Source organism: Chiloscyllium plagiosum, chromosome 20 (assembly GCF_004010195.1).
Source record: "Chiloscyllium plagiosum isolate BGI_BamShark_2017 chromosome 20, ASM401019v2, whole genome shotgun sequence".
Classification (NCBI taxonomy): domain Eukaryota; kingdom Metazoa; phylum Chordata; class Chondrichthyes; order Orectolobiformes; family Hemiscylliidae; genus Chiloscyllium; species Chiloscyllium plagiosum.
In genome coordinates, this window is record NC_057729.1 from 38,789,535 (window position 1) to 38,812,138 (window position 22,604).

The 22,604-nt window shown below is 39.0% G+C and overlaps 1 protein-coding gene across 4 annotated transcripts in view; it reads right to left on the bottom strand.

The window, feature by feature from the left end:
* Positions 1-2,072: 2,072 nt before the first annotated feature.
* l3mbtl1 (L3MBTL histone methyl-lysine binding protein 1) overlaps positions 2,073-22,604 on the bottom strand; it is an 88,396-nt gene continuing 67,864 nt past the window's right edge. For all 4 annotated transcript variants that reach the window (XM_043710567.1, XM_043710564.1, XM_043710566.1 and 1 more), the window contains 7 exons: positions 20,942-21,056; positions 20,364-20,466; positions 14,053-14,250; positions 12,605-12,666; positions 5,167-5,336; positions 3,506-3,568; positions 2,073-3,154 (listed from right to left, as the gene is read on the bottom strand). In XM_043710567.1, coding sequence (XP_043566502.1) covers positions 3,020-3,154; positions 3,506-3,568; positions 5,167-5,336; positions 12,605-12,666; positions 14,053-14,250; positions 20,364-20,466; positions 20,942-21,056 — 846 coding nt within the window. In that variant the 3' untranslated portion in view covers positions 2,073-3,019. The remainder of the gene's footprint in view (positions 3,155-3,505; positions 3,569-5,166; positions 5,337-12,604; positions 12,667-14,052; positions 14,251-20,363; positions 20,467-20,941; positions 21,057-22,604) is intronic.

A 22,604-nucleotide genomic window follows, 5' to 3' on the forward strand; every position in this document is an offset into this window, starting at 1 on the left:
TTTGTGCAATAAATGTTTTTTAATGAATGGGTATTTTCCTCAATATAAAATCTGCAATATACTATAATTTAACTCACAATGGTGGGTTTCCCCAGATGTCTGCACATGGTGAATACTAATAAAGCAGATGAAATTGTAGTCGATAGTGGCATGAATTGGCATAGGGGCTACAAAAGGTTTTAGGTTTGGCTGAATACCATAGATTGATAGAAGGGTGTGAGGCAACATATGGATTGGTTATAGGGCATTCGCTAGCATTGAGGCTACAGAGGAGGATAGAGGAGCATAGAGTAACAAAGGGGGTATGAGGGATAGCATAGAAATGGGTAGCTGGGCATTGGGTGGCATTGCATGTATGAGTTGGCATGGGTTACTATGAATGGGGTTGCAGAGAATGTGTAGGCAGGATGAGGCTATGAAATGAGGACTGAAGGGCTGTTTTGTGGTATTATTCATTTCTAAAATGGGTCTACACACAGTACCTGCAAATGGAGGCAGGTCCTACACCCAGTCTACACTTCCACTTTCATTAGATTTCCTACAGTATTGAAACAGGCCCTTCAGCCCAACAAGTCCATACCGACCGTACGAAGAGTAGCCTACCAGACTCATTCCCTGACTAATGCCCCTCGCACTATGGGCAATTTAGCATGGCCAATTCACCTGACCTGCACATCTTTGGATTGTGGAAGGAAACCTGAGAACCCAGAGGAAACCCACGCTGATACAGGCAGAATGTGCAAACTCCACACAGACAGCCGCCTCAGGTGGGAATCGAACCTGGGTCCCTGGCGCTGTAAGGCAGCAGTGCTAACCATTGAGTCACCGTGCCACTCTGGAGTCAACCAGTCCAAAGGTTGGTGTCTAAACACTGGAAGAAATTTATCTGAAGTGATTTAAAGTGTAGGCTTTAAGAATTCCTATTGAATATCCTAATAGATCTGACAAAGTTTTTGTTCATCTGATTTCAATTGTTTCTTGATCAATAATTATTGCATCCCAATCGATAACACAAGAACAGTACTGGAGAAAATCTCAGTAAATACCTTGTTTTCTTAAAAGCATTATTAAAATAATGCACATCTAAATGCAGCACTTTTATAATATAGGTATTGTATCCTTTTATAATTTAGATGTGCAGCCAATGATTACTAATTCGATCTAGCTAACTATCTCCCCTAAAAATGGACCTTAGCACAATAAATACTACAAATTTTAATCACAGATGTTCATTTCATGTGCACGACTGTCAATAGTTGACCAAGATTTGTTAAATGGCCAACTAGCCTAAGTAACCATTCACACCTGCTATATCTCAACAATTATACTGCAGGAAGATTTGAATTCAAATAAGTTTTATACATAACACAAACAGGCACAAGCAGTAACATTAAAGTCAAATATTACTAATGGTGGTTGAAATGGCAAATATGGCATTGCACAGTCCACAAAACGAAAATAAACCAACAACATATACAACATGAGCAGGAATCTCAACACATAATATAGATATACACAATTAACTATTTTAAATTCCTTTGCATTTTTAAAAATTATCATTTCTTACAGATACACGAAGAGATTTTTGACATCTTTGCAAATATAAATATGTAAATTCATATTTCTGAAAAAAATTATATTCCAAATTATTAAATCATACAAGTGTCACAATTTTCCACAAAGACTGTGTAACAAATCATGGCATGATAATTATACTTTTTAAATATAAATTAATTTGAACACTATGGTTGGTGTGCTGATGTACAGCATGAATTGAAAGCAGGAAAATGATTTAGTGGGAGCACAAAAAAGGAATACAAACATAGAAACCAAGAAGGAAGCTTTCCTCTCTACCCTGAATGTAGCATAAATTGTGAACATATTTATAAAGGGTTTATTCATGATTTCACTACAATATTAACTAGATCAACAGTAATCCTTTATAATTTTGTATCTGATTTTTAAATAAAGCATTACTCACATTTTTCTTTAATATCCTTTGCTATTTTAACTTGTGAAAAAAAATTGCATTCCAAAGTGATATCTTAAGATGTAATTATCAAAGCAAGCTGTCTCAGCAAGATCATTTATTCATTACTCTTAACTCATTTAGATAGTCTTTCCAGCAAGTAAGATGAATCAATACAGCAGCCCAAACGTGTTCAGTGTATTTTTTTAAAATGATAAAATGGTATTCCAAATGGCTCCAGTAAAAATATATGCACTCGGCTTAGTATGGAAATCAAAGTTGATCACCACAGAAACTAAAATATTGTTTAGAGGTAACTGCTGCAGTAATATTAGATATATACTTACTAAATTCATCCGACATGTCTTTGTTCCCTCAAGCTAGCAAGTAAATATACAAGGTTACAGTTCCATAATATTATAGTATACAAATTTCACATATAAGGAGATGTGGTAACATCACATAACTGCAGTTTTATTCAACTTTTCACTTTGTCTAAATATGGTAAAATACTCTTAGTGGAATACCAAATTTAAACTCATAAATATTGGAAAAGCTGCATTCCTCATTTAAGGCTCTGCCTTTTAAACATATGCACTACAAAATACATAACATTTTCCTTATATTAGTCACTCGTCATTAAATTTATCCATAACTTGTTCAATGATGCAAAACTTAACATTATTTAAATGCATCCAAATATAATTTAAATGTATGTATGTATCTGTACGGTAGTATTTCCATAACTTTTATTAAAAAAGTAATCATTGTTTCATTACATTACAAATGCCAATCATCACAATAAAATCCAATATATTTCCACATAACAGATCACTGGGGTTCATAAATAGAAATATAATCCAAATATTCTATCACAGACCTCGAGGTAAATCAAGCAATGTTTGGAATTCCACATACATACTGACAACTACAATGTAATTTGATTTTCTCAATATTCTTGCCCATTTTGCACAAATTTACCAATGTAAAAGAAACTGGTGAAATTTCTTGTTGTTAAATGTTAACATTACATTTAAATTCAGAGGAATGTCATGTTGAAGTATCATCTGCACTTTTGAACATAAGAATCGAGTTATAAATCTTCAATGCTGGACCAAGTTTAATGCTCATGATCTTCACTATATCCACTTGTGTTAGAAGAAGAAAAGCCTCCCCATCAATTGACTGCAAAATAAAAATGTAAGAGGCCATCAACACAGTTGAAAGTACAGAAATGAAAATGTCATATCGCACGACTTATTTCTAAGAAATATTCTGAAGAATAAGTTCGAAATAAATATACTGCTTTCAGTGCTTAAAGAAAATACTCATCTTGAAATTGTGCAATGGGATATTAACTGTAAAAGGGTAATACTGTTGCTTGGAATTCTAAGGTTTAAGATGCAGAAAGAGGAAGTTCAGCCAAGAATTTTAAGTCTTTATGTACAAGTATAATGTGGCACAATTTCAAGGCCTTAATAAAATAACACAATATTATACAAAAACTACTAGGAGTATGAGGTAACTTGATTCTACCTCTTCTTTGAAGAGCTTTGCCTGTTGATCACAGCCAGTGAGTGTCTGGACAAAGTTTCCCACCTGGAATAAATAAATAACATTGTTGTAGTGATAAGAATATCCTAGATGAACAAAGTATGTGCTATTAGTTCTTCTATCTATTACAGTAGGTATTTTCTCAGTTAACAAAAAAAACAGAAATTATTAGAACTTGAGTAAATTTTGCCTATTTAACTTAGGAAGACTGAACATGTTGAGTGAGATTAACAATCTCCAGCTTCACAAAGTTCTTTAAATTTGTATGTTTTTGATCTGTTTGAAGTTTATAAGATCTTAAATAGTCTGAACAAAGTGGACGTGGAAAGGATGTTTCCTCTTGTAGTGAGACCAGAATTAGGGGGCATTTATTATCTAGTTCCATTACTTTAAGATACATGATTACTTCTTGTGAGATATTAGGCTCAATATTACAGCACGTATTAGCTACAATAAATTAACACTAGAATAACTGACACAACATATACCACTTAGACACCAAACACTCTGTTTAGCTGCTCTCAGGATTAATCTGTTGATGATCTTGTGTGGGCATCCTTTCCCACCTGGTTACAGTAGCTGAAATAAATACCAATAAAAGGTGACTGGTGGCAGCACATCTTTCGAAGACATCTCAGATGGTTTAGCCACACCGTTTTGTAGATGTGACAGTTATGAGTATTTTGCCCAATTATAGATTAGATTAGATTAGATTACTTACAGTGTGGAAACAAGCCCTTCGGCCCAACAAGTCCACACCGACCCTCCGAAGAGCAACCCACCCAGACCCATTTCCCTACATTTACCACTTCACCTAACACTATGGGCAGTTTAGCATAGCCAATTCACCTAACCTGCACATTTTTGGACTGTGGCAGGAAACCGGAGCAGACACGGGGAGATTGTGCAAACTCAACACAGACAGTTGCCAGAGGCTGGAATTGAACCCGGGTACTGTCCATCCTCAATTACCCTTGAGAAGGTGTTGGTGAGTCCCACTCCTGAACATGTGCGTGCGAGTGTGTGTCTGTGTGGGTTTAACCCACTGTGCAACATTTTGTCGACTGAATGTCAGCCTGTTTTTGTTTCATCTTGGAGGACCGTTAGAACTGAATCCAAACTACATTCCTTTAATGCTTGTATATTGTCTAGTATAGAAAATGAGAACATAGGATACTTATTCCTCATGGCTTTGTTAGTCTGTTTCAACACAAAGTTACATAATTTTATCCAATGAACCACCAGATCGACTGAATGTTTTGTTCTAAAATAAATATTTGCTTGGAATAAGTTACATCAGGCAAATAATGTCAAACTAATTACAGACCAATCTGGAACAAGTAGTCATCTATTTATATTGTACCAAATAAGTTTAATCAAAGGCCAAGCAAAACAAACTTATACAGCACTAAAAATGTTTTGTACATTTTAGAAACAAATATACAATCAAACAATGACAAACTGCTGAGATTCTTTTTCCGAATGTTATTTCTGATCAGTTTGCTCTCTAACTGCGAAAGAGACTGGAAATAGTTGAAAGCATGATCACGCAGCTTTACTTCAGAACAATCCCAGCATTCAAATGGACTTGAAAGTACATTTCTAAACTGCTGCATTTCCACCACTTCTCTTTCTCTTCTTACCTCTTCAATACTCCATTTGGCCACTCTGCTGGCACTAATTCCAGCTACACCTGGAAGCAGCTTGCAATGTTGTTCCCAGCACAAGGACAATGAACGAGCTGGATGTGGGGACATGGCAGACATAAAGACTGACTGATGCAACTCTTGTTGCATACCATCTTTTGGAATGTCTGGAAATATAGCATTAGAAAAACAGTAAGGTTGGAATGACACATGCCATTTTTTTAAAGTACCCTTAAAATATATTTGCTCATTTCAGAGTTAATTTTGTTTTTATAAAACAAATTGTTATTTCTGTAACTCAACATTAATGAAACAATTGGTGTGTAGTGTTCAAAAGAAAAGGTTTTTGCACAGAATCAACCAGCCATGCAGTGCTTATGCCCTATAACAGCCTTCTGCCACCCTTCCTCATCTTACTCTATCAGAAGGAACCCAAGGGTTCCTAGTTTTAATTGCCCATCTTAACTTCCCTTAAAGTGCATCCATTCTGTTCACCTGACCTACTCTTTCAGAAGCTCTTTGGAATTGTGAAAAGAACTGTCAAGATTAGGGAGCAGTCAAAATTATCAAAAGGACCTGTCAGAGGGGAGTACCAAAAGTATCAATGGGAATTGTCAAAATACTCAGGAAAGTATCAGGACATTTAATAAATCATTTAATAAATTTTGCAGTCATTCCTCATTTAAATAATATTCAGCTCCTCTATTAGTTCTGCCAAAGTGCATAACCCAAATTTGTTCCATATTTATTCAATTTGCCAAGTTTCACCCACTTATGTAATCTGTCTCCACCGCTTTGTACTCTTTGTGTAATTCCCTACCATTGACTTCCCATGTATTTTTGCGTCATCTGAAAACTCGGTGATAGTACATTCACTTCCCTCATCCAAGTCATTAAGATACATATTATAAATAATTGTGGCTGATCTCTATTTCTGAAAATGCCCCCATTATCCACACTTACTGGTGTTGTATTAGGTAGCCAATCCTCTATGCATGCTAATATATTATGCCTAACACCATGGGTTCTTATTATCCTAAGTAGCCTTATGCACAGTATCTTCTGGAGCACCTTTTGGAAATCCAAATATATTACATCTACTGGTTCCCCTTTACATATTCTACCTCCTCTAAGAACTCTAATTTTTATTTTCAGATATGACCTCTCCTTCATAATGTCATGCTGACTTTGTTTGATAATTACTTTCTAAATGCTCTACAATTACATCATATCAACACATTCTAATATCTTGCAAATAGTAGATGTTAAGCTAAATGACCTGTCTTTTTGTCTCCTTCCCTTTTTGAATAAGGGTGTTACACTGGCAGTTTTCTAATTGTCTGGGACTTTTCCAGAATCTATGGATTGTTGGAAGATTACTCAAGTGGATAAATTATATCTGCAGCCATTTCCCTTAAATTCTTAGGATACAATCCACTAAATCCAGATTACTTATTGGCCTTTGGCCCCATTAGTTTTCCTAATACTTTTTTGCTAGCAATAGTTATCACGATTTTTTTTCTCTCCATCCCTGGTCTTAAGCCACTTGGTTATTTGGTATATTTGGAATGCTATTGGTGCTCTGGATATGAAAACTGATGCAAAGTGTTTACACAACCATTTCCTGATTCCCCATTATTATTTCCCAGCCTCATTTTCAAAGGTCTATGATCTCTTTGGCCTCTCTCTCTCTCTCTCTCTTTCTTTCCAGATATTTAAAGCAACTGCTACTTTCTGTTTTCATGTTACTTGACACTTTGCCCTCAGAGTTCATTTTTTTTCCCCATATTATTCTTTTATCCATTTTTGTTGTCTTTTAAACTTTCTCAATCCTCTGGCTTACCACTCATTTTTGCCACTCTGTACTTTTTTTCTTTCTATCCTTAACTTCCTTGGTTAAGCATGGACAAATATTCAGAGAGTGGAACCCATTCCTGGCTTTTGATGTGAACATAAATATCTTGATACACTCAATGATGCCCTCTACGTGGGGAAACCAGCAATATAGCAATCTGACAGTTCACTCCTCCTGATCACCAATCTACATTTGAAAGGTGATGATGTGTTGCTGGCTCCTTACAAAAACAGTATTGCCATCTGTTTGATTGACATATGGATAACAAACTAACTGGTTTCACTCATGTCACCTGTTACAAACTAAGAAGAAGCCACATAAAAGGCTGAACTTAATGGAGGTAGCCTTAGCTATCTCCTGCAAAGCTGGAACAACCCCAATGTGGCTATTTTCAGAAAATGCAACAAAACTCCATGAAAACTGGGCAGTTAGTTGCCTGTTGTCATCAGAACTTTGACTTGAAGTGTTGATGCCCTGCCTCACAGAATGTCAATAGCTCTTCAGTTCCAGCCTCCTCCCACGTCCATAGCCCACACTCCAGAAGGGAATTAAATTCAGCCCAAGGACAGCCTTAAACTGTGTTGTGGCTGTCACATTTTGTACACAATTGTCATGTGGAATTAGTGATTAGAATGCCAATTTTGAATCTGAGCTTCAAACACATGCGGGAGGGGGAGTAGTACCTAGACACTTTGTTTCAGGAGGTGGTGACACCTGGTAGATTAAATACTTCAAATGCAATCAGTAATCAGGGACAGCAGGGTGGGATTGCAAGTGAGGCAGGTAGGCAGTTCAGGAACAGAGGAGCCTCAGCTCTTGACCTTGTCCAGCAGGTATGAGGTACTTGCTCCCTGTGTGGATGAAGAAAAGGGCTGCAGCTGACCACGGTACTGTGATACAGGAGGCCATTCAAGAGGGGGGAGCAAAAGAAATGTGGTAGTTATAGGGGGTTCTACAATTAGGGAGATAGATAGTATTCTTTGTAAACAGGATTGTGAGTTCCCGCATGGTCTGTTACCAGCCTGGTGTCATGATGCAAGACATCTCTGATCGACTTGAAAGAATAATGGAGCAGGAGGGGGAGGACCCAGTGAGGACCCAGTTGTTGTGGTCCATGTCGGGACAAACAACATCAGCAAGGCTAGGAAGGAGGACCTGCTTGGGGATTATCAAGCACTAGGAATAAAGTTAAGGAACAGGTCCTCAAGGGTTATAATCTCAAGTTTACTACCCGAGCCACGTGCAAATTGGCTTAGGGATAAGAAAATTAGGGAAGTAAACACATGGCTAAAGGAGTGACGGGGGGGGGGGGGGGGGGAAAGAGGGGTTCTATTTCATGGAGGATTGGCATCAGTTTTGGAACAGGAGAGATCTGTACTGATGGGATGGCCTCCACCTGAACCAATCTGGAACCAGTGTTTTAGCGAAAAGGATAAATAGGGTGTCATTCGGACTTTAGTGAGTCAGTGGAAAGGGAAGGGAAAACAACAGGAAGTACGGTGGTAAATGAAAAGGAAAGCAGCAGGTTAGCATGTGTGCAGGAAGGTTTAACTACAAGGCAGTCTGTGAAAGAAGCAAAAAAGGAAGGATAACTCAGGAGATGCTATTATTTGAGATGTTGGAATTCACGAAGAGGGTACAAAAACTAGCATAAGGGCATTTTATCTGAATGCACATAGCATTCATAACAAAGTAGATGAGTTAACGGCACAAATCATCGCAAATGAATATGATTTAGTAGCCATTGTGGAGACATGGTTGCAGGATGGTCACGACTGGGAGTTAAATATCCAAGGGAATCAGATTATTCGGAAGGACAGACAGGAAGGTAAGGGAGGTGGTATAGCTCTGTTATTTAGGGATAACATCAGGGCAGTGGTGAGAGATGATATAGGTTCTATGGAGAATAAGGTGGAATCCATTTGGATGAAAATTAGAATTTCTAATAAGAAATTAAATAGACAAAGTCTTTTCCCTGGGGTGGGGGAGTCCAGAACTAGACAGCATACATTTGGGGGAGAGGGGAAAGATACAAAAGAGACTTATGGGCTATTTTTTCATGCAGAGGGTAGTATGTGTATAGAATGAGTTGTCAGAGGAAGTGGTGGAGGCTGGTACAATTGCAACATTTAAAAGGCAACTGGATTGATATATGAATAGGAAGGGTTTGGAGGGATATGGGCCAGGTGCTGGAAGGTGGGACTAGATTGGGTTCGGATATCTGGTCGGCATGGACAGGTTGGACCGAAGGGTCTGTTTCCTTGCTGTACAACTCTATGACTCTAAAAGATCATTGACAGGTGTAGTCTATAGGCCACCAAATAACAACATCACATTGGGCAAGGCAATAAACAAAGAAATGGTATGGCAATTATCTGGGGGATTTTAATCTACATGTCGATTGGTAGAACCAGGTTGGTCAGGATAGCCTTGAGAAGGAATTCATTGCATGTATCTGTGATAGTTTTCTTGAAAAGTATGTAATGAAACAGAGAGCAAGCTATCCTAGACCTGGTCCTGTGTAATGAGACAGAAATAATTAATGACTTCATAGTTAGGGATCCTCTTGGAAGGAGCGATCACAGTATGGTTGAATTCAGAATACAGATGGAAACTGTGAAGATAAAATCCAATACCAGGGTACTGTGCTTAAACAAGGGAGACTATACTACGTTGAGGGAGGACTTGACTAAGTAGACTGGAAACAAACACTTTATGGTGCGTCAGTTGATGAACAGTGGAGGAGTTTCATAGCAATTTTTCAAAGTGCTCAGTGAAAGTATATACCAGTGAAAAGGAAGGACTGCAAGAAAAGGGGTAATCTGCCATGGATGTCTAAGGAAATAAGGGAGGCTATCAAATTGAAAGAGAAGGCATACAAAGTGGCCAAGATCAGCAGGAAATAGAAGACTGGGAAAGCTCTATAGGTCAACAGAAAGCCACAAAAAGAGCTGTAAAGAAAAGTAAGATAGATTGAGGTAAAAAACCTAGCTCAGAATATAAAGACAGAGAGTAAAAGTTTTCTATAAATATATAGAACAAAAAAAAGTGGCTGAAGTAAACATTGGTCCTTCAGAGGATGAGAAGGGGGATTTAGTAATGGGATGTGAGGAAATGACCGAGGCATTGAATAGGTATTTTGTGTCGGTCTTCACAGTGGAGGATACTAATAACATGCCAGTAATTGACAGAGACGAAGATAGGTTAGGACCTGGAAACAATCATTATCATGGGAAAGGTTAGTGTTGGGCAAGCTAATGGAGGTAAGGGCAGACAAGTCTCCTAGCCCTAATGGAATGCATCCCAGGGTACTGTAAGAGTTGGTGGGAAATAACAAGTGCATTTGTGGCAACTTCCCAAATTTCTTAGACTCTGGGGCAGTTCCAGCAGATTGGAAAACAGAAAATGTGACACCACTGTTTAAAAAGGGAGGTAGACAAAAGAGGGGGAATTATAGACCAGTTAGCTTAACTTCTGTAGTGGGAAAAATGCTTGAGTCTATTATCAAGGAAGAAATAGCAATAGAAATTGTCTTATTGGGCAGATGCTGCATGGGCTCATGAAGGGAAGGTCATGCTTAACGAATCTTTTGGAATTCTGTGAAGACATTATGAACACGGTGGACAACAGGGTCCCAGTAGGTGTGGTGTAGCTAGATTTTCAAAGGGAACTCAACAAGGTGCCACACAAAAGGCTGCTGCATAAGATAAAGACGCATGGCATTACGGGAAATGTATTAGCATGGACAGAGGATTGATTAACCAATAGGAAGCAAAGAGGAGGAATAAATGAGTACTATTCTGGTTGGCAATCAGTGTTTAGTGGTAGGAATCAATGTTGGGACCACAATAATTCACAATTTGCTTAGATGATTTGGAGTTGGAGAGATGTGCAGTCTGTCAAAGTTTGCGGATGTCACTAAAATCAGTGGTAGAGAAAAGTGTGCAAAGGATTATGAAACTTTGCAAAAAGACATAGATAGTCTTAAGTCTTAAGTGAGTGGGCAAAGGTCTGGCAGATGGAGTATAATGTTAATAAATGTGAAGCCATCCATTTCAGTAGAAATAACAGTAAAAAGGACTATTACTTGAATGGTAAAAAAATTGCAGCATGCTGCTGGGCAGAGGAACCTGGGGATCCTTGTGCATAAATCACAGAAGGTTGGTCTGCAGGTGCAACAGGTAATTAAGAAGGCAAATGGAATTTTGTCCATCATTGCTAAAGGGATTGAGTTTAAAAGCAGAGAGGTTATATTACATCTGCACAGGGGGCTGGTGAGGCCACACCTAGAGTACCGCATGCAATTTTTGGTCTCCTTACTTGAGAAAATATATACTGGCACTAGAAGGGGATGCAGATGAGGTTCACTAGGTTGATTCCGGAGTTGAGAGGGTTGGCTTATGAGGAGAGACTGATTATGTTCATTGAAATTTAGAAGAATGAGGGAGGATATTATAGAAACATATAAAATTATGAAGGGAATTGATAAGATAAAAGTAGAGAGTATGTTTCCATTTGGACAAGAGTGCATAGCCTCAAAATTAGGGGGAGCAGATTTAGGACTGAACTGAGACGGAACTTCTTCACCTAGAAGGCTGTGAATCTATGGAATTCCCTGCCCAACGAAGTGGTTGAGGCTTCCTCAGTAAATGTTTTCAAAGCTAAGATAGATCCTTTTGAACAATAAAGAAATTAAGGGTTATGATGCGAGGGTGGGTATGTGGAGCTGAGGCCACAAAAAGATCAGCCACGTTCTCACTGAATGTTGGAGCAGGCTCAAAGGGCCAGATGACCTATTCCTGCTCCTAGTTCTTATGTTCTTTTACCCTGAAAATCATGCAAAAACAAGGTGAACTTCTACCTCCTATATGGACACCAGGTAAAAGGCAAGAGTAATGCTCAGCCTACCACCACAGATAAGACGGACAATTGAACTGTTTAATGTTTGCGCTACTGGTACACTTGGAACCATATCCCAGCATCAGTCTTTGCCTTGAAGGAAGAGATGAATGAAAACACAGCAAAATGGCAAAACAGATTAAAAGAAAATAAAAAAGCAAATAAAAATCAGAACAGTTTTCGCTGTTAATTAAAGGTAGAGTTATGGGCTGTTTGTGCACATTCTTTCTCTGAATTATTGAAGCAATTTGTAGAACCTGAGCTCTATTTGTTTCATTTCATTTCGCAAAAGACTCAAAAATAAGAGTGAAGTTTACTTCCTTACAGAGAAAAAGGAAAGAAACTTCTAATAGTGTCATCATAGAGTTCAGAAACTTTCGGGATCAGAATAATCAAATTCACTTACAAATACTTTTATGGTCTCAGACTGCCTTGCTGTGCATACTATTTTTATTTTAAATGGATGAATGCCTGTGTACCAATAACAGAGAAATGCAGTATAAGAACATTAGCTGTTTGTTTGTATAGTTTGCTGATTGAATTTCACCCCTTATAAATAGACTTCTGAAGTTTCAAACAGGAAAAAATGTTTTTTTTTACTAAATTAAATATTAAATATATGATGCATCATGAACTGCCAGAAATAACTCATCTTGTGAAGAAACCTGCATTTTAACTCACTCTGAAAACTGACTTTTAATTCCTCTTGTTGAATCTTATGATACTTAGGTGGACGACCAATCCTGGAAAAAAAAGATAAAGTGGATGTGTAAAGCAAGATATTAAGCTGCTGTTCATATTCATTCTGCTTCAACGTCTAGTGCATTTCACATCATTTTTTTTTGTCAGCCCCATGCATGTGCATGTACTTCTGTCTGTCATTGCAGAGTAAAAGGGATAGCAGACAAATCCTGGTCATTAGCTGAAACTGAATACCTGAAGACATGCTACCACAAAGTGAGTCACAAAAAACACAATTATCAGAAAATCAGTGTTTACCAAAACAAAATACAGAAAAAGATCATAGTACAGTGATCTTTGGTACTCAAGTGGAACAATGCACTGCTTACCAGTATGGATGATTTTAGATCTTGTGATGTTAAATATGTCTACAAATTAAGACCAAATTTACATACTATTTTTAGTGAGATGGTTTATAATCCTGTCATTTTTATCCAGCTCACTATTGGCAAGAAGTTGATGTGGTACTCTTGGGTAAATTGTTGTTTTTCTTTCCCTCAATCACTTTATTGTTACAATACACTTTAATGTTTGTTATGTTATTCCTGAATTTGACTATGTGGCTGTGCAGAATATGTTTGCCTTTATTTTTAAATAAATACAGTGCTACGCTGAAATGCATCTATGTTCAAAAGTATGTGTTGGCGATGTGTATCTGTACAATAAATAGTGTAATACAGACCAGGGATATAAGAACAGTTCTATTATAAGAAATTTCTCCCAATAGTCCAAGTGCTTAATAATGTGAAAATCTTTCCTAAAGTCTGAAAATAAAATGCCTGAATGAGATAACTTTGCTTCTTCCTGAAGGTAATTGACCGTGAGATAAGTATTTATTCACGTCTGAGCATTCCCATTGAATGCTTCCACTGTATTACTAAACCTTTAACTCAAATTATTAAAAAGTGGAATTTTCATGAATCTATATACATACTATTGCTGCACATTGCAATTCGAGGATAACTTCACCCAGTATTTTATTAGGAGAAAACATTCTCATGCACTTTCTTGTTCATCATTGCAAGACTAAACCAAATGGTCATTCAAAGACTAGATATGAAATAGTACGAATAGTTGTGTCTTATAAAGTGACTGGTAATAAAATAATGAATAAAATATTTTATCATGTCACATTTTAAATTCCTAATTAGCAAGGCAGTTATCAAAGAATAACTGGGAATCATCCAACAGCCAGTAGAAGACACTTTTGCAAACTGCCTAATGGTTGCAGGATACTTTTTCGCTGTCTTAGCTAAGAAAAGTTTTGGAAAAAGAAAAATAGAGTGAAGAAGTTATCTCACCATTATAAAATTCAATCAATAATCAACCTATTTCGCTATGGTTTGATGCTTATTTTAATCAAACTTTATGGCATTTACCATTATTACCTCCCATGATGTCTTGATTTCTTCCTTCGACCAAAGGATAAGAGATTTCTTTTTCGGGAAGATCCTTCCACATCTGATATCTCTATCTTCATCCGTGCTTGATTCCGTTCAGCTAATGGGCAGCCTGACAAACGATGATGAGCAGTGAACTTCCCAGTAACATGCCCTGAGCCATCACAACCAGGAGTTGGGCATTTCCTGAGATAATAATGTGCACAAAACAGATTCAGTCAATACATTACAGAAATCTGTTTAAGTATGTCTTAATGTAGAAAACGTTGATAGAAATCAAAGTTCAAGAAGGTCGTGAGTATGCAACATGAAAATATAATGTATCTCTTTCATTGAAATTCAGATGAATTTTGTACTTCAGAATGTTCATGATGTATCAATGTTTTGACGTTTTTAACAATAACAATGGAAATCTGCAATTAAGTTGAATATAAATGAATACACAGTGTAATTGTAAATTCAACACACACAATCTTCATTTGTACCTTTGACACCTCCAGACTGATTAATCCAATGGACTTTAGGCTGGTCCCCCAAGAGTCTACCCTTCATAAAGTTGCAGTCATCTAAAACATCTGTCCTAACTTGTATCAAGTCCCTGTGCCCAATGTAAATTGTGAGCCTCAGAGGATAATTCCCTGGAGGTTTAGATATGTACGAAATTCCATCACAATCTTGCAAGTGTTTCTTCAAGATGTGACTGCAACTGTCTTGAGTAGCTATTAAAATCTACCATCACAACAACTCTATTGTGTTTACACCTCTTTGCAATGTCCTTCCTTTACATCCTTCCCACTCCTGGGCAGTCTATAGATTATACTGAACAATGTTAATTGAACACTTATTCTTAGCTCGAGCCAAATCAATGTTCCTGAACCCTCTGAAAGATCCTATTTCTCTGGCACCGCAATGATTCCTTAACCAATAGCATCACCCCTCCTTCACTTTCTCATTTCCTGTCTTTTCTGAATACCTTGTAACCATATTTACTGTATAAACGCATGTAAACGTTGATCTCATGTAAAAGTCAGCCCCTTACTTTTGGCCAAAAAATCTTGTATTTTCCATATTTCTCATGTAAAAGTTGACCCTACAATATCGCATTATAAACCTCTTACAAAGGAAACTGCATGTTCCTATTAACCCACTTGAATGAAATCGCATTTATTCATTCATACCAGTAACTCTACTCATCGCTCTTTGTTTACTATATTGTATCTCTATTCATTCATAATTCTACTTAGCCCATTTGGTTTACTATGTCACTTTTTGATTCATTCATCCATTCAGACAGGCACTAAGTCTATTGGTACTTATTGCACTTTGTTCCTATACATCCAAAAGTTCATTTCATTAAATTGGGCCATAATAACTGAATAAAAGTGAGATATATTAGCTACATATTTCTTTAATTCTTTGACAAATGTGGTAATGTTGTTCAGGTTCATTTCATACAAGAGTAAATTGGAGGGAAATGGAAGAATTTGGCAGAAATGTTCAAGACGCTTACACAATCAGAATTTAATAGATGTTTCATTTTAAGTGTGCCATTATATCAGGTCATGATGATGTTGAACAGTGTGATTTTGCAGGATTTCAATGTTAAATTTTCGTACTGGTATATATAAATAAAGTTTACTACCAGTAATTCATTCTTGTTTCTCTTGCTTTTACCGGTAGTTACCTTTAACGTAATTCATTGTGTTTCTCTTCTTTACCCAGGATTAGTTGAGCGGTCAAATTGACTTCTGCCAATAATATAGTATTTTGAACTACAGCATGAATTTCAGCCCCTCAAACTCATACATGTGTCATAGTTGACCCCATACACTGAAACTTTAAAAATAGCCTTAAAAAATTTGACTTTTACATGAGTATATATGGTAACAACTAAGATAGCTCTCAGTTATCACCATTGTATCATAATCCCATCAGACAAACTATGCCTTTGACTCCTCAATCTGACGAACCATGTTTCGTGCAATCACAGACATGGAGCGTAATCAGGTTTAGACTTCATTACTCTTTCCTTTATTCCAACTTACAATTCTCTATTTTAGTGCCAAGTGACTCCACTCACATTCTATACATGCTAGTATTAATTTCTCATGTTCTCTCTTTGTTCTAAAACCTGTGCTGAGTTAGTTTAATCCTCACCAACATCACGAACAAAATGCCTTGCATGGAATTTAGCCCCGGCTCTATTCAGATGCAACTCGACCAGCTTCTCGGTGCCATCTCCCCCACAGCTTAACCAGTCCCAGGAATGTAAAGCCCGTCCTTCTGCATAATCTATCCAACTGTGAATTAATCTGTATTATTTTCTTATCTCTGTACATACTCGTACATGGCACAGCAAGTTTTATGTACAGAAAGGATGCTCTGCTTGCTAATTTTCTACCCATATCCTTCATTTTCCATTTACAGGACTATACACCTACCTCACCCACTTCTGATCATTATCACGAGTACCAATTTGGATCCTGACCTTTGGCTGTTTACCCTCCCCTAGAAAAATGTGGTTTCAGTCTGGGCTGACAGTGTCACTGGAACTTCTGCACTTTGTCAAATACCTACTGAATCTAACAGGTAGCAAATGTTTCCACCATGTTCTCAAAACAATTAATACCTAGATCTTAACTACCCATCTGAAATAAGTTAGGAGGCATGGAGACAGGTTTCCTACTCAGGGAGGAGTGACGAAAGGCTGGCCTAAATTTAATTATTCATTGTTATTTGATTTCACATCTTATCCGACTTCTTTAGATAGTTGTAAATAAACTGTTCAGGACAATGATAACACATTGGTGGAGGGAGTGTGGCTTGATCTCGGACCTTCTGGCACAAAGGTAGTGACACTACCACTGCATGTCAAGAGTGCTATTGGATCCTCCTTATGCTGTCTTCAGCCTGGCAAAAAAAGGCATAAAAACCTCCCCACACAGCAACCATTCCAAGATTAAATGATGTTGTTTGTAGAAGGACCCCACCCAGCCTTAGGCTCAGAAAAAGCAGATTAGTGTCCAGAATTGGTGCAGGATTTCAAAAGCTGCCTACCTGGCCAGTTTTACCTGCCTGGGGTCTGACAGTAGGATAGGATAAAACCATAACAAAAGATGCTTTAATTGCACTATAATCTGCCTGTTGGTTTTACACTTAGGGATTGAACCTGGTTTCAAAGCTTCCTGTATGTTACAATTTACTTTATATAATCAATTCAAGTACAAGTTGTGAGGGAGGAGGCATTGGTGGAGGTTGCCTGATATTCAGCTCCTCAGTCCCTAGGAGAAGAGAATTCTGGCAATGACAGAAGGCTAGACCATTCCTCCATCCATATCCCACTAATACATATGTACCACTTTTCATTCCAATGCAATTCTCATAGTAATTCAGCTGGCTGTGCCACTCACTGCACACCACTTCTAACCATTGGCCGTGATGCCCTCTATCTTGCAGGCACAGCCAGCATTCCACCACCTCTGACGAGAAAGCTCCAGCTCCCCCAGAACCTACCTCCTTGACCTCTTGAGGACGAGGGTAGCAAGGCGTCAGAGAAAGCATTGACAGATACGCCTGCTGCATCCTACACTAACCTAGATACTAACACCTCAGTGTCAACGTTAGGTTTCAAGAGTATAAGTCCACAATCTGATGAGTACCTCCATAATGTGAGTTCCACAGTTGGCCAAGGAAGGAATACCCCAGGCCTCTGGCACTCTGGGGAACCTGGAGAGCCGCTCCTGCAAAGCGCCGGGCAGGAGAGGGCACTGTGATGTTGGCACTCAGTGATTTTGTCCAAGTGCACTGGGAGGATCAGGACTGGTGAATGGCTTGTGGACACAATGGTCCTTATCACCAAGAGGCTACATCAGTACAGCGGATTATGCACACTTCTGCCTGTCTCAAAGTACAGCATGGCAGCTGCGGGGAGTGACAGATTCACACACACACACACCTGCCTCACTAATGACATATCTACCATCGTGGTCTGGCTGACATGTGACTCCAGACCCTCAGCAACATCTTGACTCTAAGGATGGACAATGAATGCTGGCCTAGCCAGTGATGCCCTCATCCTTTGAACTAATTTTTTAAAAGGTGCCCCCACGTTCTATCGACCAAACCTTCACAGCGAAAGACTCTAATATTGAGCAGACTCCTCTCGCCCTACTGCACCAAGACATACTGAGGGGGATAGAAGGAAGACGACTTATTGAAGACATTTTTATGATTCAGGTTAAATAGCTAATAAACAATTCTTGACTTTAGTTGCAGTATCTGTGCTTTAACCAGATATCTAGTTGTTAGTCTCTCTCTGCATAGCACCGAATTACATTGTGACAGCATCAGCATCACTTCATAACTACAGACAATGTTCCATGGATGGAGATCTATGCTGACTCTATTGCTTCATGGAGAAGGAAGACAAACAATGCATCGTGGCCTTGGGTCATGCTGATAACTTTGACACTCATCATGCCACCTCTTCATTTCTTCCTGGCCTCTGTGCCCACAACTGTAACTGTCAATGAGTTGTCCAGCAATGGTCTGCACTGGGAGGTGCAACACACAGGTAGCAATGCATCAGGATGGCCAGGATGGCCCCACAGGTCTGTGTCATGTACTATACATCCATCTTCGTGCAGTGCTCCCCAGCATCAGTTGGTGCAGCAGCCCCCTCATTCACATGTTGTCGCTTACTCAGCCTAGTCCAAGTGTTGATGCAACCATTACCTTCCTTATTGCACACTTTCGATTTCAAAAGTGTCAGTGAATGCTCCTCGGCCGATGGATTCCTGCCTCCTCCTGAAGGTATTGATGTGCATCCACATTCAAATCCCTTTCCAAGCAGCTGCCTCCCAGAAACTTCACAGATTTCACACCTGCCCAGGTCCCTGCCCATTTCATTTCCTTCCCCACACCTGCATTGACCTCAACCTCTACCCCTGGCATATGAGGTGACCATGCCAATTGTGGTCACACACTGCACTCCTCTTGAAGCCATGATGCTCCTGGCTCAGGATGATCTCCCTCCCACATTATCCCTTGCCCAGCCATGCTTTACCATATTCCCTTTTGCAGGCCTTGTTGCCCACCTCTCCCCCCACGACTGTAATCCTCCATTACCCACAACCTACAGGCCCACTCCGAAGATGAACTTGCTGAACCCCATTTCCGCAGCAATGGCCACCTTGTTACACCCCACCTCCCCCTCAGCAACTCCCCCTTTACCCTTAGTTTCTCTAACAGATCCGACCCCCTTGAACAACTTATACAGACATGCCCGAACAAGAAATGCCAAGATCCCTGAGTGGAAGTTGTAAGTTTTCCCAACAGCTCTAGCCCTACCTCCCAAACTGGCCACAATGGAGCTACAGGACAGACCATGTCCAAGTCCCCAGTCAACAGAGGCATGGAGCCCCTGATTGGAATCATCCTGAGCAAACTCTTGAATATGCCAGCACCCTGGACTGTTATTGAAGACTGACACTGATCTACTGTACTGACTCTGCCTAACATCCCTCAGATCCCTGTGAGATTCTCCCCATGATAACACTACACTGAGTTTTAACTTTTACATATATGAACAGCATTTAAAAATTAAGGTAAAGTTGCTGTAGACTCACCAGACCATACTGCTGCTCTCTCACTAGACAGAGATGAGTATGGGTGGTTTAACCTAAGCATCAGGATGTCTCAGGCAAGAGGAGAAGTTAAGGAGACTCCTTCATGGGAGCATCAGCTGGTGCAGGCATTGAACTCACACTGTCGGCATCACTCTGCATTGCAAACTGGTAAGCAGCCAACCGAGCTAACCAGCCCTTGTTCATATATACACTTGTAATAAGGAAATTATTACTACTACTCTTGTTAAACATGTTCACATTAACCGAAATGAGATGTCCTATTAAAGGTTAAGAATGTGGTAGGTTGCTGAAAATCTTTGGATAGTTGGGCTATTCCTAAATTTAACATAGAATCCCTACATTGTGAAAGTAGGCACCTAGTCCACCAAGTACACACCACCCTTTCGAAGAGCATCCCACCCAGACCCATTCCCTCACCTATCCCTGTAACCTTGCAATTCCCTTGGCTAATCTATCTAGCTTACACATCCCCAGGCACTATGGGCAATTTAGCATGTCCATTCCACCTAAACTGCACATCTTTGGACTATGGGAGGAAACCCACACAGACACGGGAAGAATGTACAATCTCCACACAGGAAGTTGCCCAAGGCTGGAATCAAACCCAAATCCCTAGCACTGAGCCATTGTGCCACCCCAACTGGTACTCACCGATGATGGGTGGTATATTTAGAACTTTTTGTATGACTAATAGCTTTCCATCCCGGAGTTGGACATCCTCTTTGTCCAGGTTCAGTTAAAGCATCCGATTGTTCTGGAAAAGAAATGGCAGCAGCAAATTTAAACAAAGTTCTTGATCAACGTTTATTTTCCAAACTTGTTTGTTGATTTTCAAACACAATAGTACCTTACAAAAACCTGTTTATTATTCATTAAACCTGCATGCTTTCTATGCATGTACAACTCACAGACTGATTGGTAAGTTGTCTACTGCACTGAAATTCCTAAATCAGAATGAATGCAAATTTATAGCATTGTAAATAAATAAATATTCCTTTATTCCTTAACAAATACCATAGTACTACAGTTCTCCTTATAAAGAGGTACAAATCAAGTTACAGGTAAACCTTAAAATTACTAATGACATCTGGATCTGCAATAATAAGTACACAATGTCTTGTGGAATTAAGAAAAAGTCAGAACAACTACCTTTGTTAACTTATACCTTGAAATTAATATTAAATATTTTGATATTGGGAGTTGAGGGGAACAAAGTCTACTGTACTCACTAATTGGAGGTTGGAGATAATGTCCTGTTCTGGCACACCACCCTGCAGGATGTATGTCTGGATTATCAGTATCTACCCAGTAACTGTAAGCAGAGGATGATCCATCAAAATAGATCTGCATAGAAAAATAATAGAAAAATATAAAACTTAAATGGAAATACTTTTTTTTAAATTTCATTATTAATTCATGACATTGAATGTTTTTGGAAAGGTCAGCATATCCTATGCTTGCTAACTGCCCTTTGAGAAAACAGTGAGCCACCTTTTAGAACACTGTCTGATGTAGTGCAGTGCTGTTATGAAATGAGTTCCAGAATTTTGAACTGACAACAGGCAAGTTCAGTGATACACTTCCATGCCAGAATGGTGGCTGAAATAACTGCACAGAGACCAGTTCGCATTACCCTTTATTTACTAGCACACAGTACATTGGCTGTGGCCAGCCAGCTCAGAGTCAGTCCTCAACTGAGGAGATTCTAATCCCTCAGTTGCACTGATCAATCAAGGCTTTCCTGATTGTCCCAGGTTAACAACTCCAATCAAGAACCTCATAGTCATTGCAGTGCACCTGGTTCCCAATCACTATAGTGGCTTAGAGGAGAACTGATGTTGCCACATGTCTGCTACACTCGTGATTCTAAATGGTACAGGTTGTGGGTTGGAAAGATGCTGCCTATGTTACAGCAGTGTATCTTGTATATAATACACATTGCTTCCACTCTGCATCTGTGGTGGGAGGGAAGGTTTGAGTGTTGGATGGGATACCAAGCAAGCAAACTGCAGTGTCCTGAATGGTGTTGAGATTTTTGAGTATTGGTAATCCTCCAGGCAAGTGGAGATCATTCTATCACACTACTAAATTTTGCCGTGCAGGTGGTAAAAAGACATTGGGAATACGGGAGAAGTATTTCTTGCCACATAATCCCTAGCCTTTGATTTACTCTTGGAACCACGGTATTTGTATGACTAGTCCAGTTAAGTTCTTAGCTAATGATAACCTCCTAGGATGTGCTGGTAATGCATTCAGCTATGGTAATGCCAGTGAAAGTGAAGGGGAGATGGTTCATTTTCTTCTAACACTCATATGGCAGGAATGGTATTGCACTTATCTGCCAATACTAACCAGGTTTTAGTACATGGAGAAACAAAGTCCATCAGTATCTGAAGTATCAGGAATGATACTGCACACCCTGCAATATCACTGACATCCCTGTTTCTGATCCTATGATGGAGGGAAGGTCTTTGATGATGCAGGTGAAGGTAGTTGGGCCTGAGACACCACCATGAAGAACTCTTGCAGAGAAGTTTTGGGGCTAAAATGATCAGCCTCCAAAAACCAAAATCATCTTTCAACTTGCTAGACTTTTTTTTTGTAAAACATAGAGTGTGGTAACTGCCAGGATTGCACTGCCGGAGGAGGTGGTGGAGGTGGATACAATAGCAATGTTTAAAAGACACCTTGACAGATATGTGAATAGTTAGGGAATAGAGGATACAGAGCATGTAGAGGCAAAAGGTATTTCGTTTAGAAAGGCATCATGTGTCAATGCAGTCATTGGACTAAAAGGGCTGTTTGCATGCTGCACTGTTCTTTGTTCTTTTTCATTGGTTTCTTCCACGTCAGTGTAGCAAACGTTAAGTTGCTGACTGTGGTTAATTGATG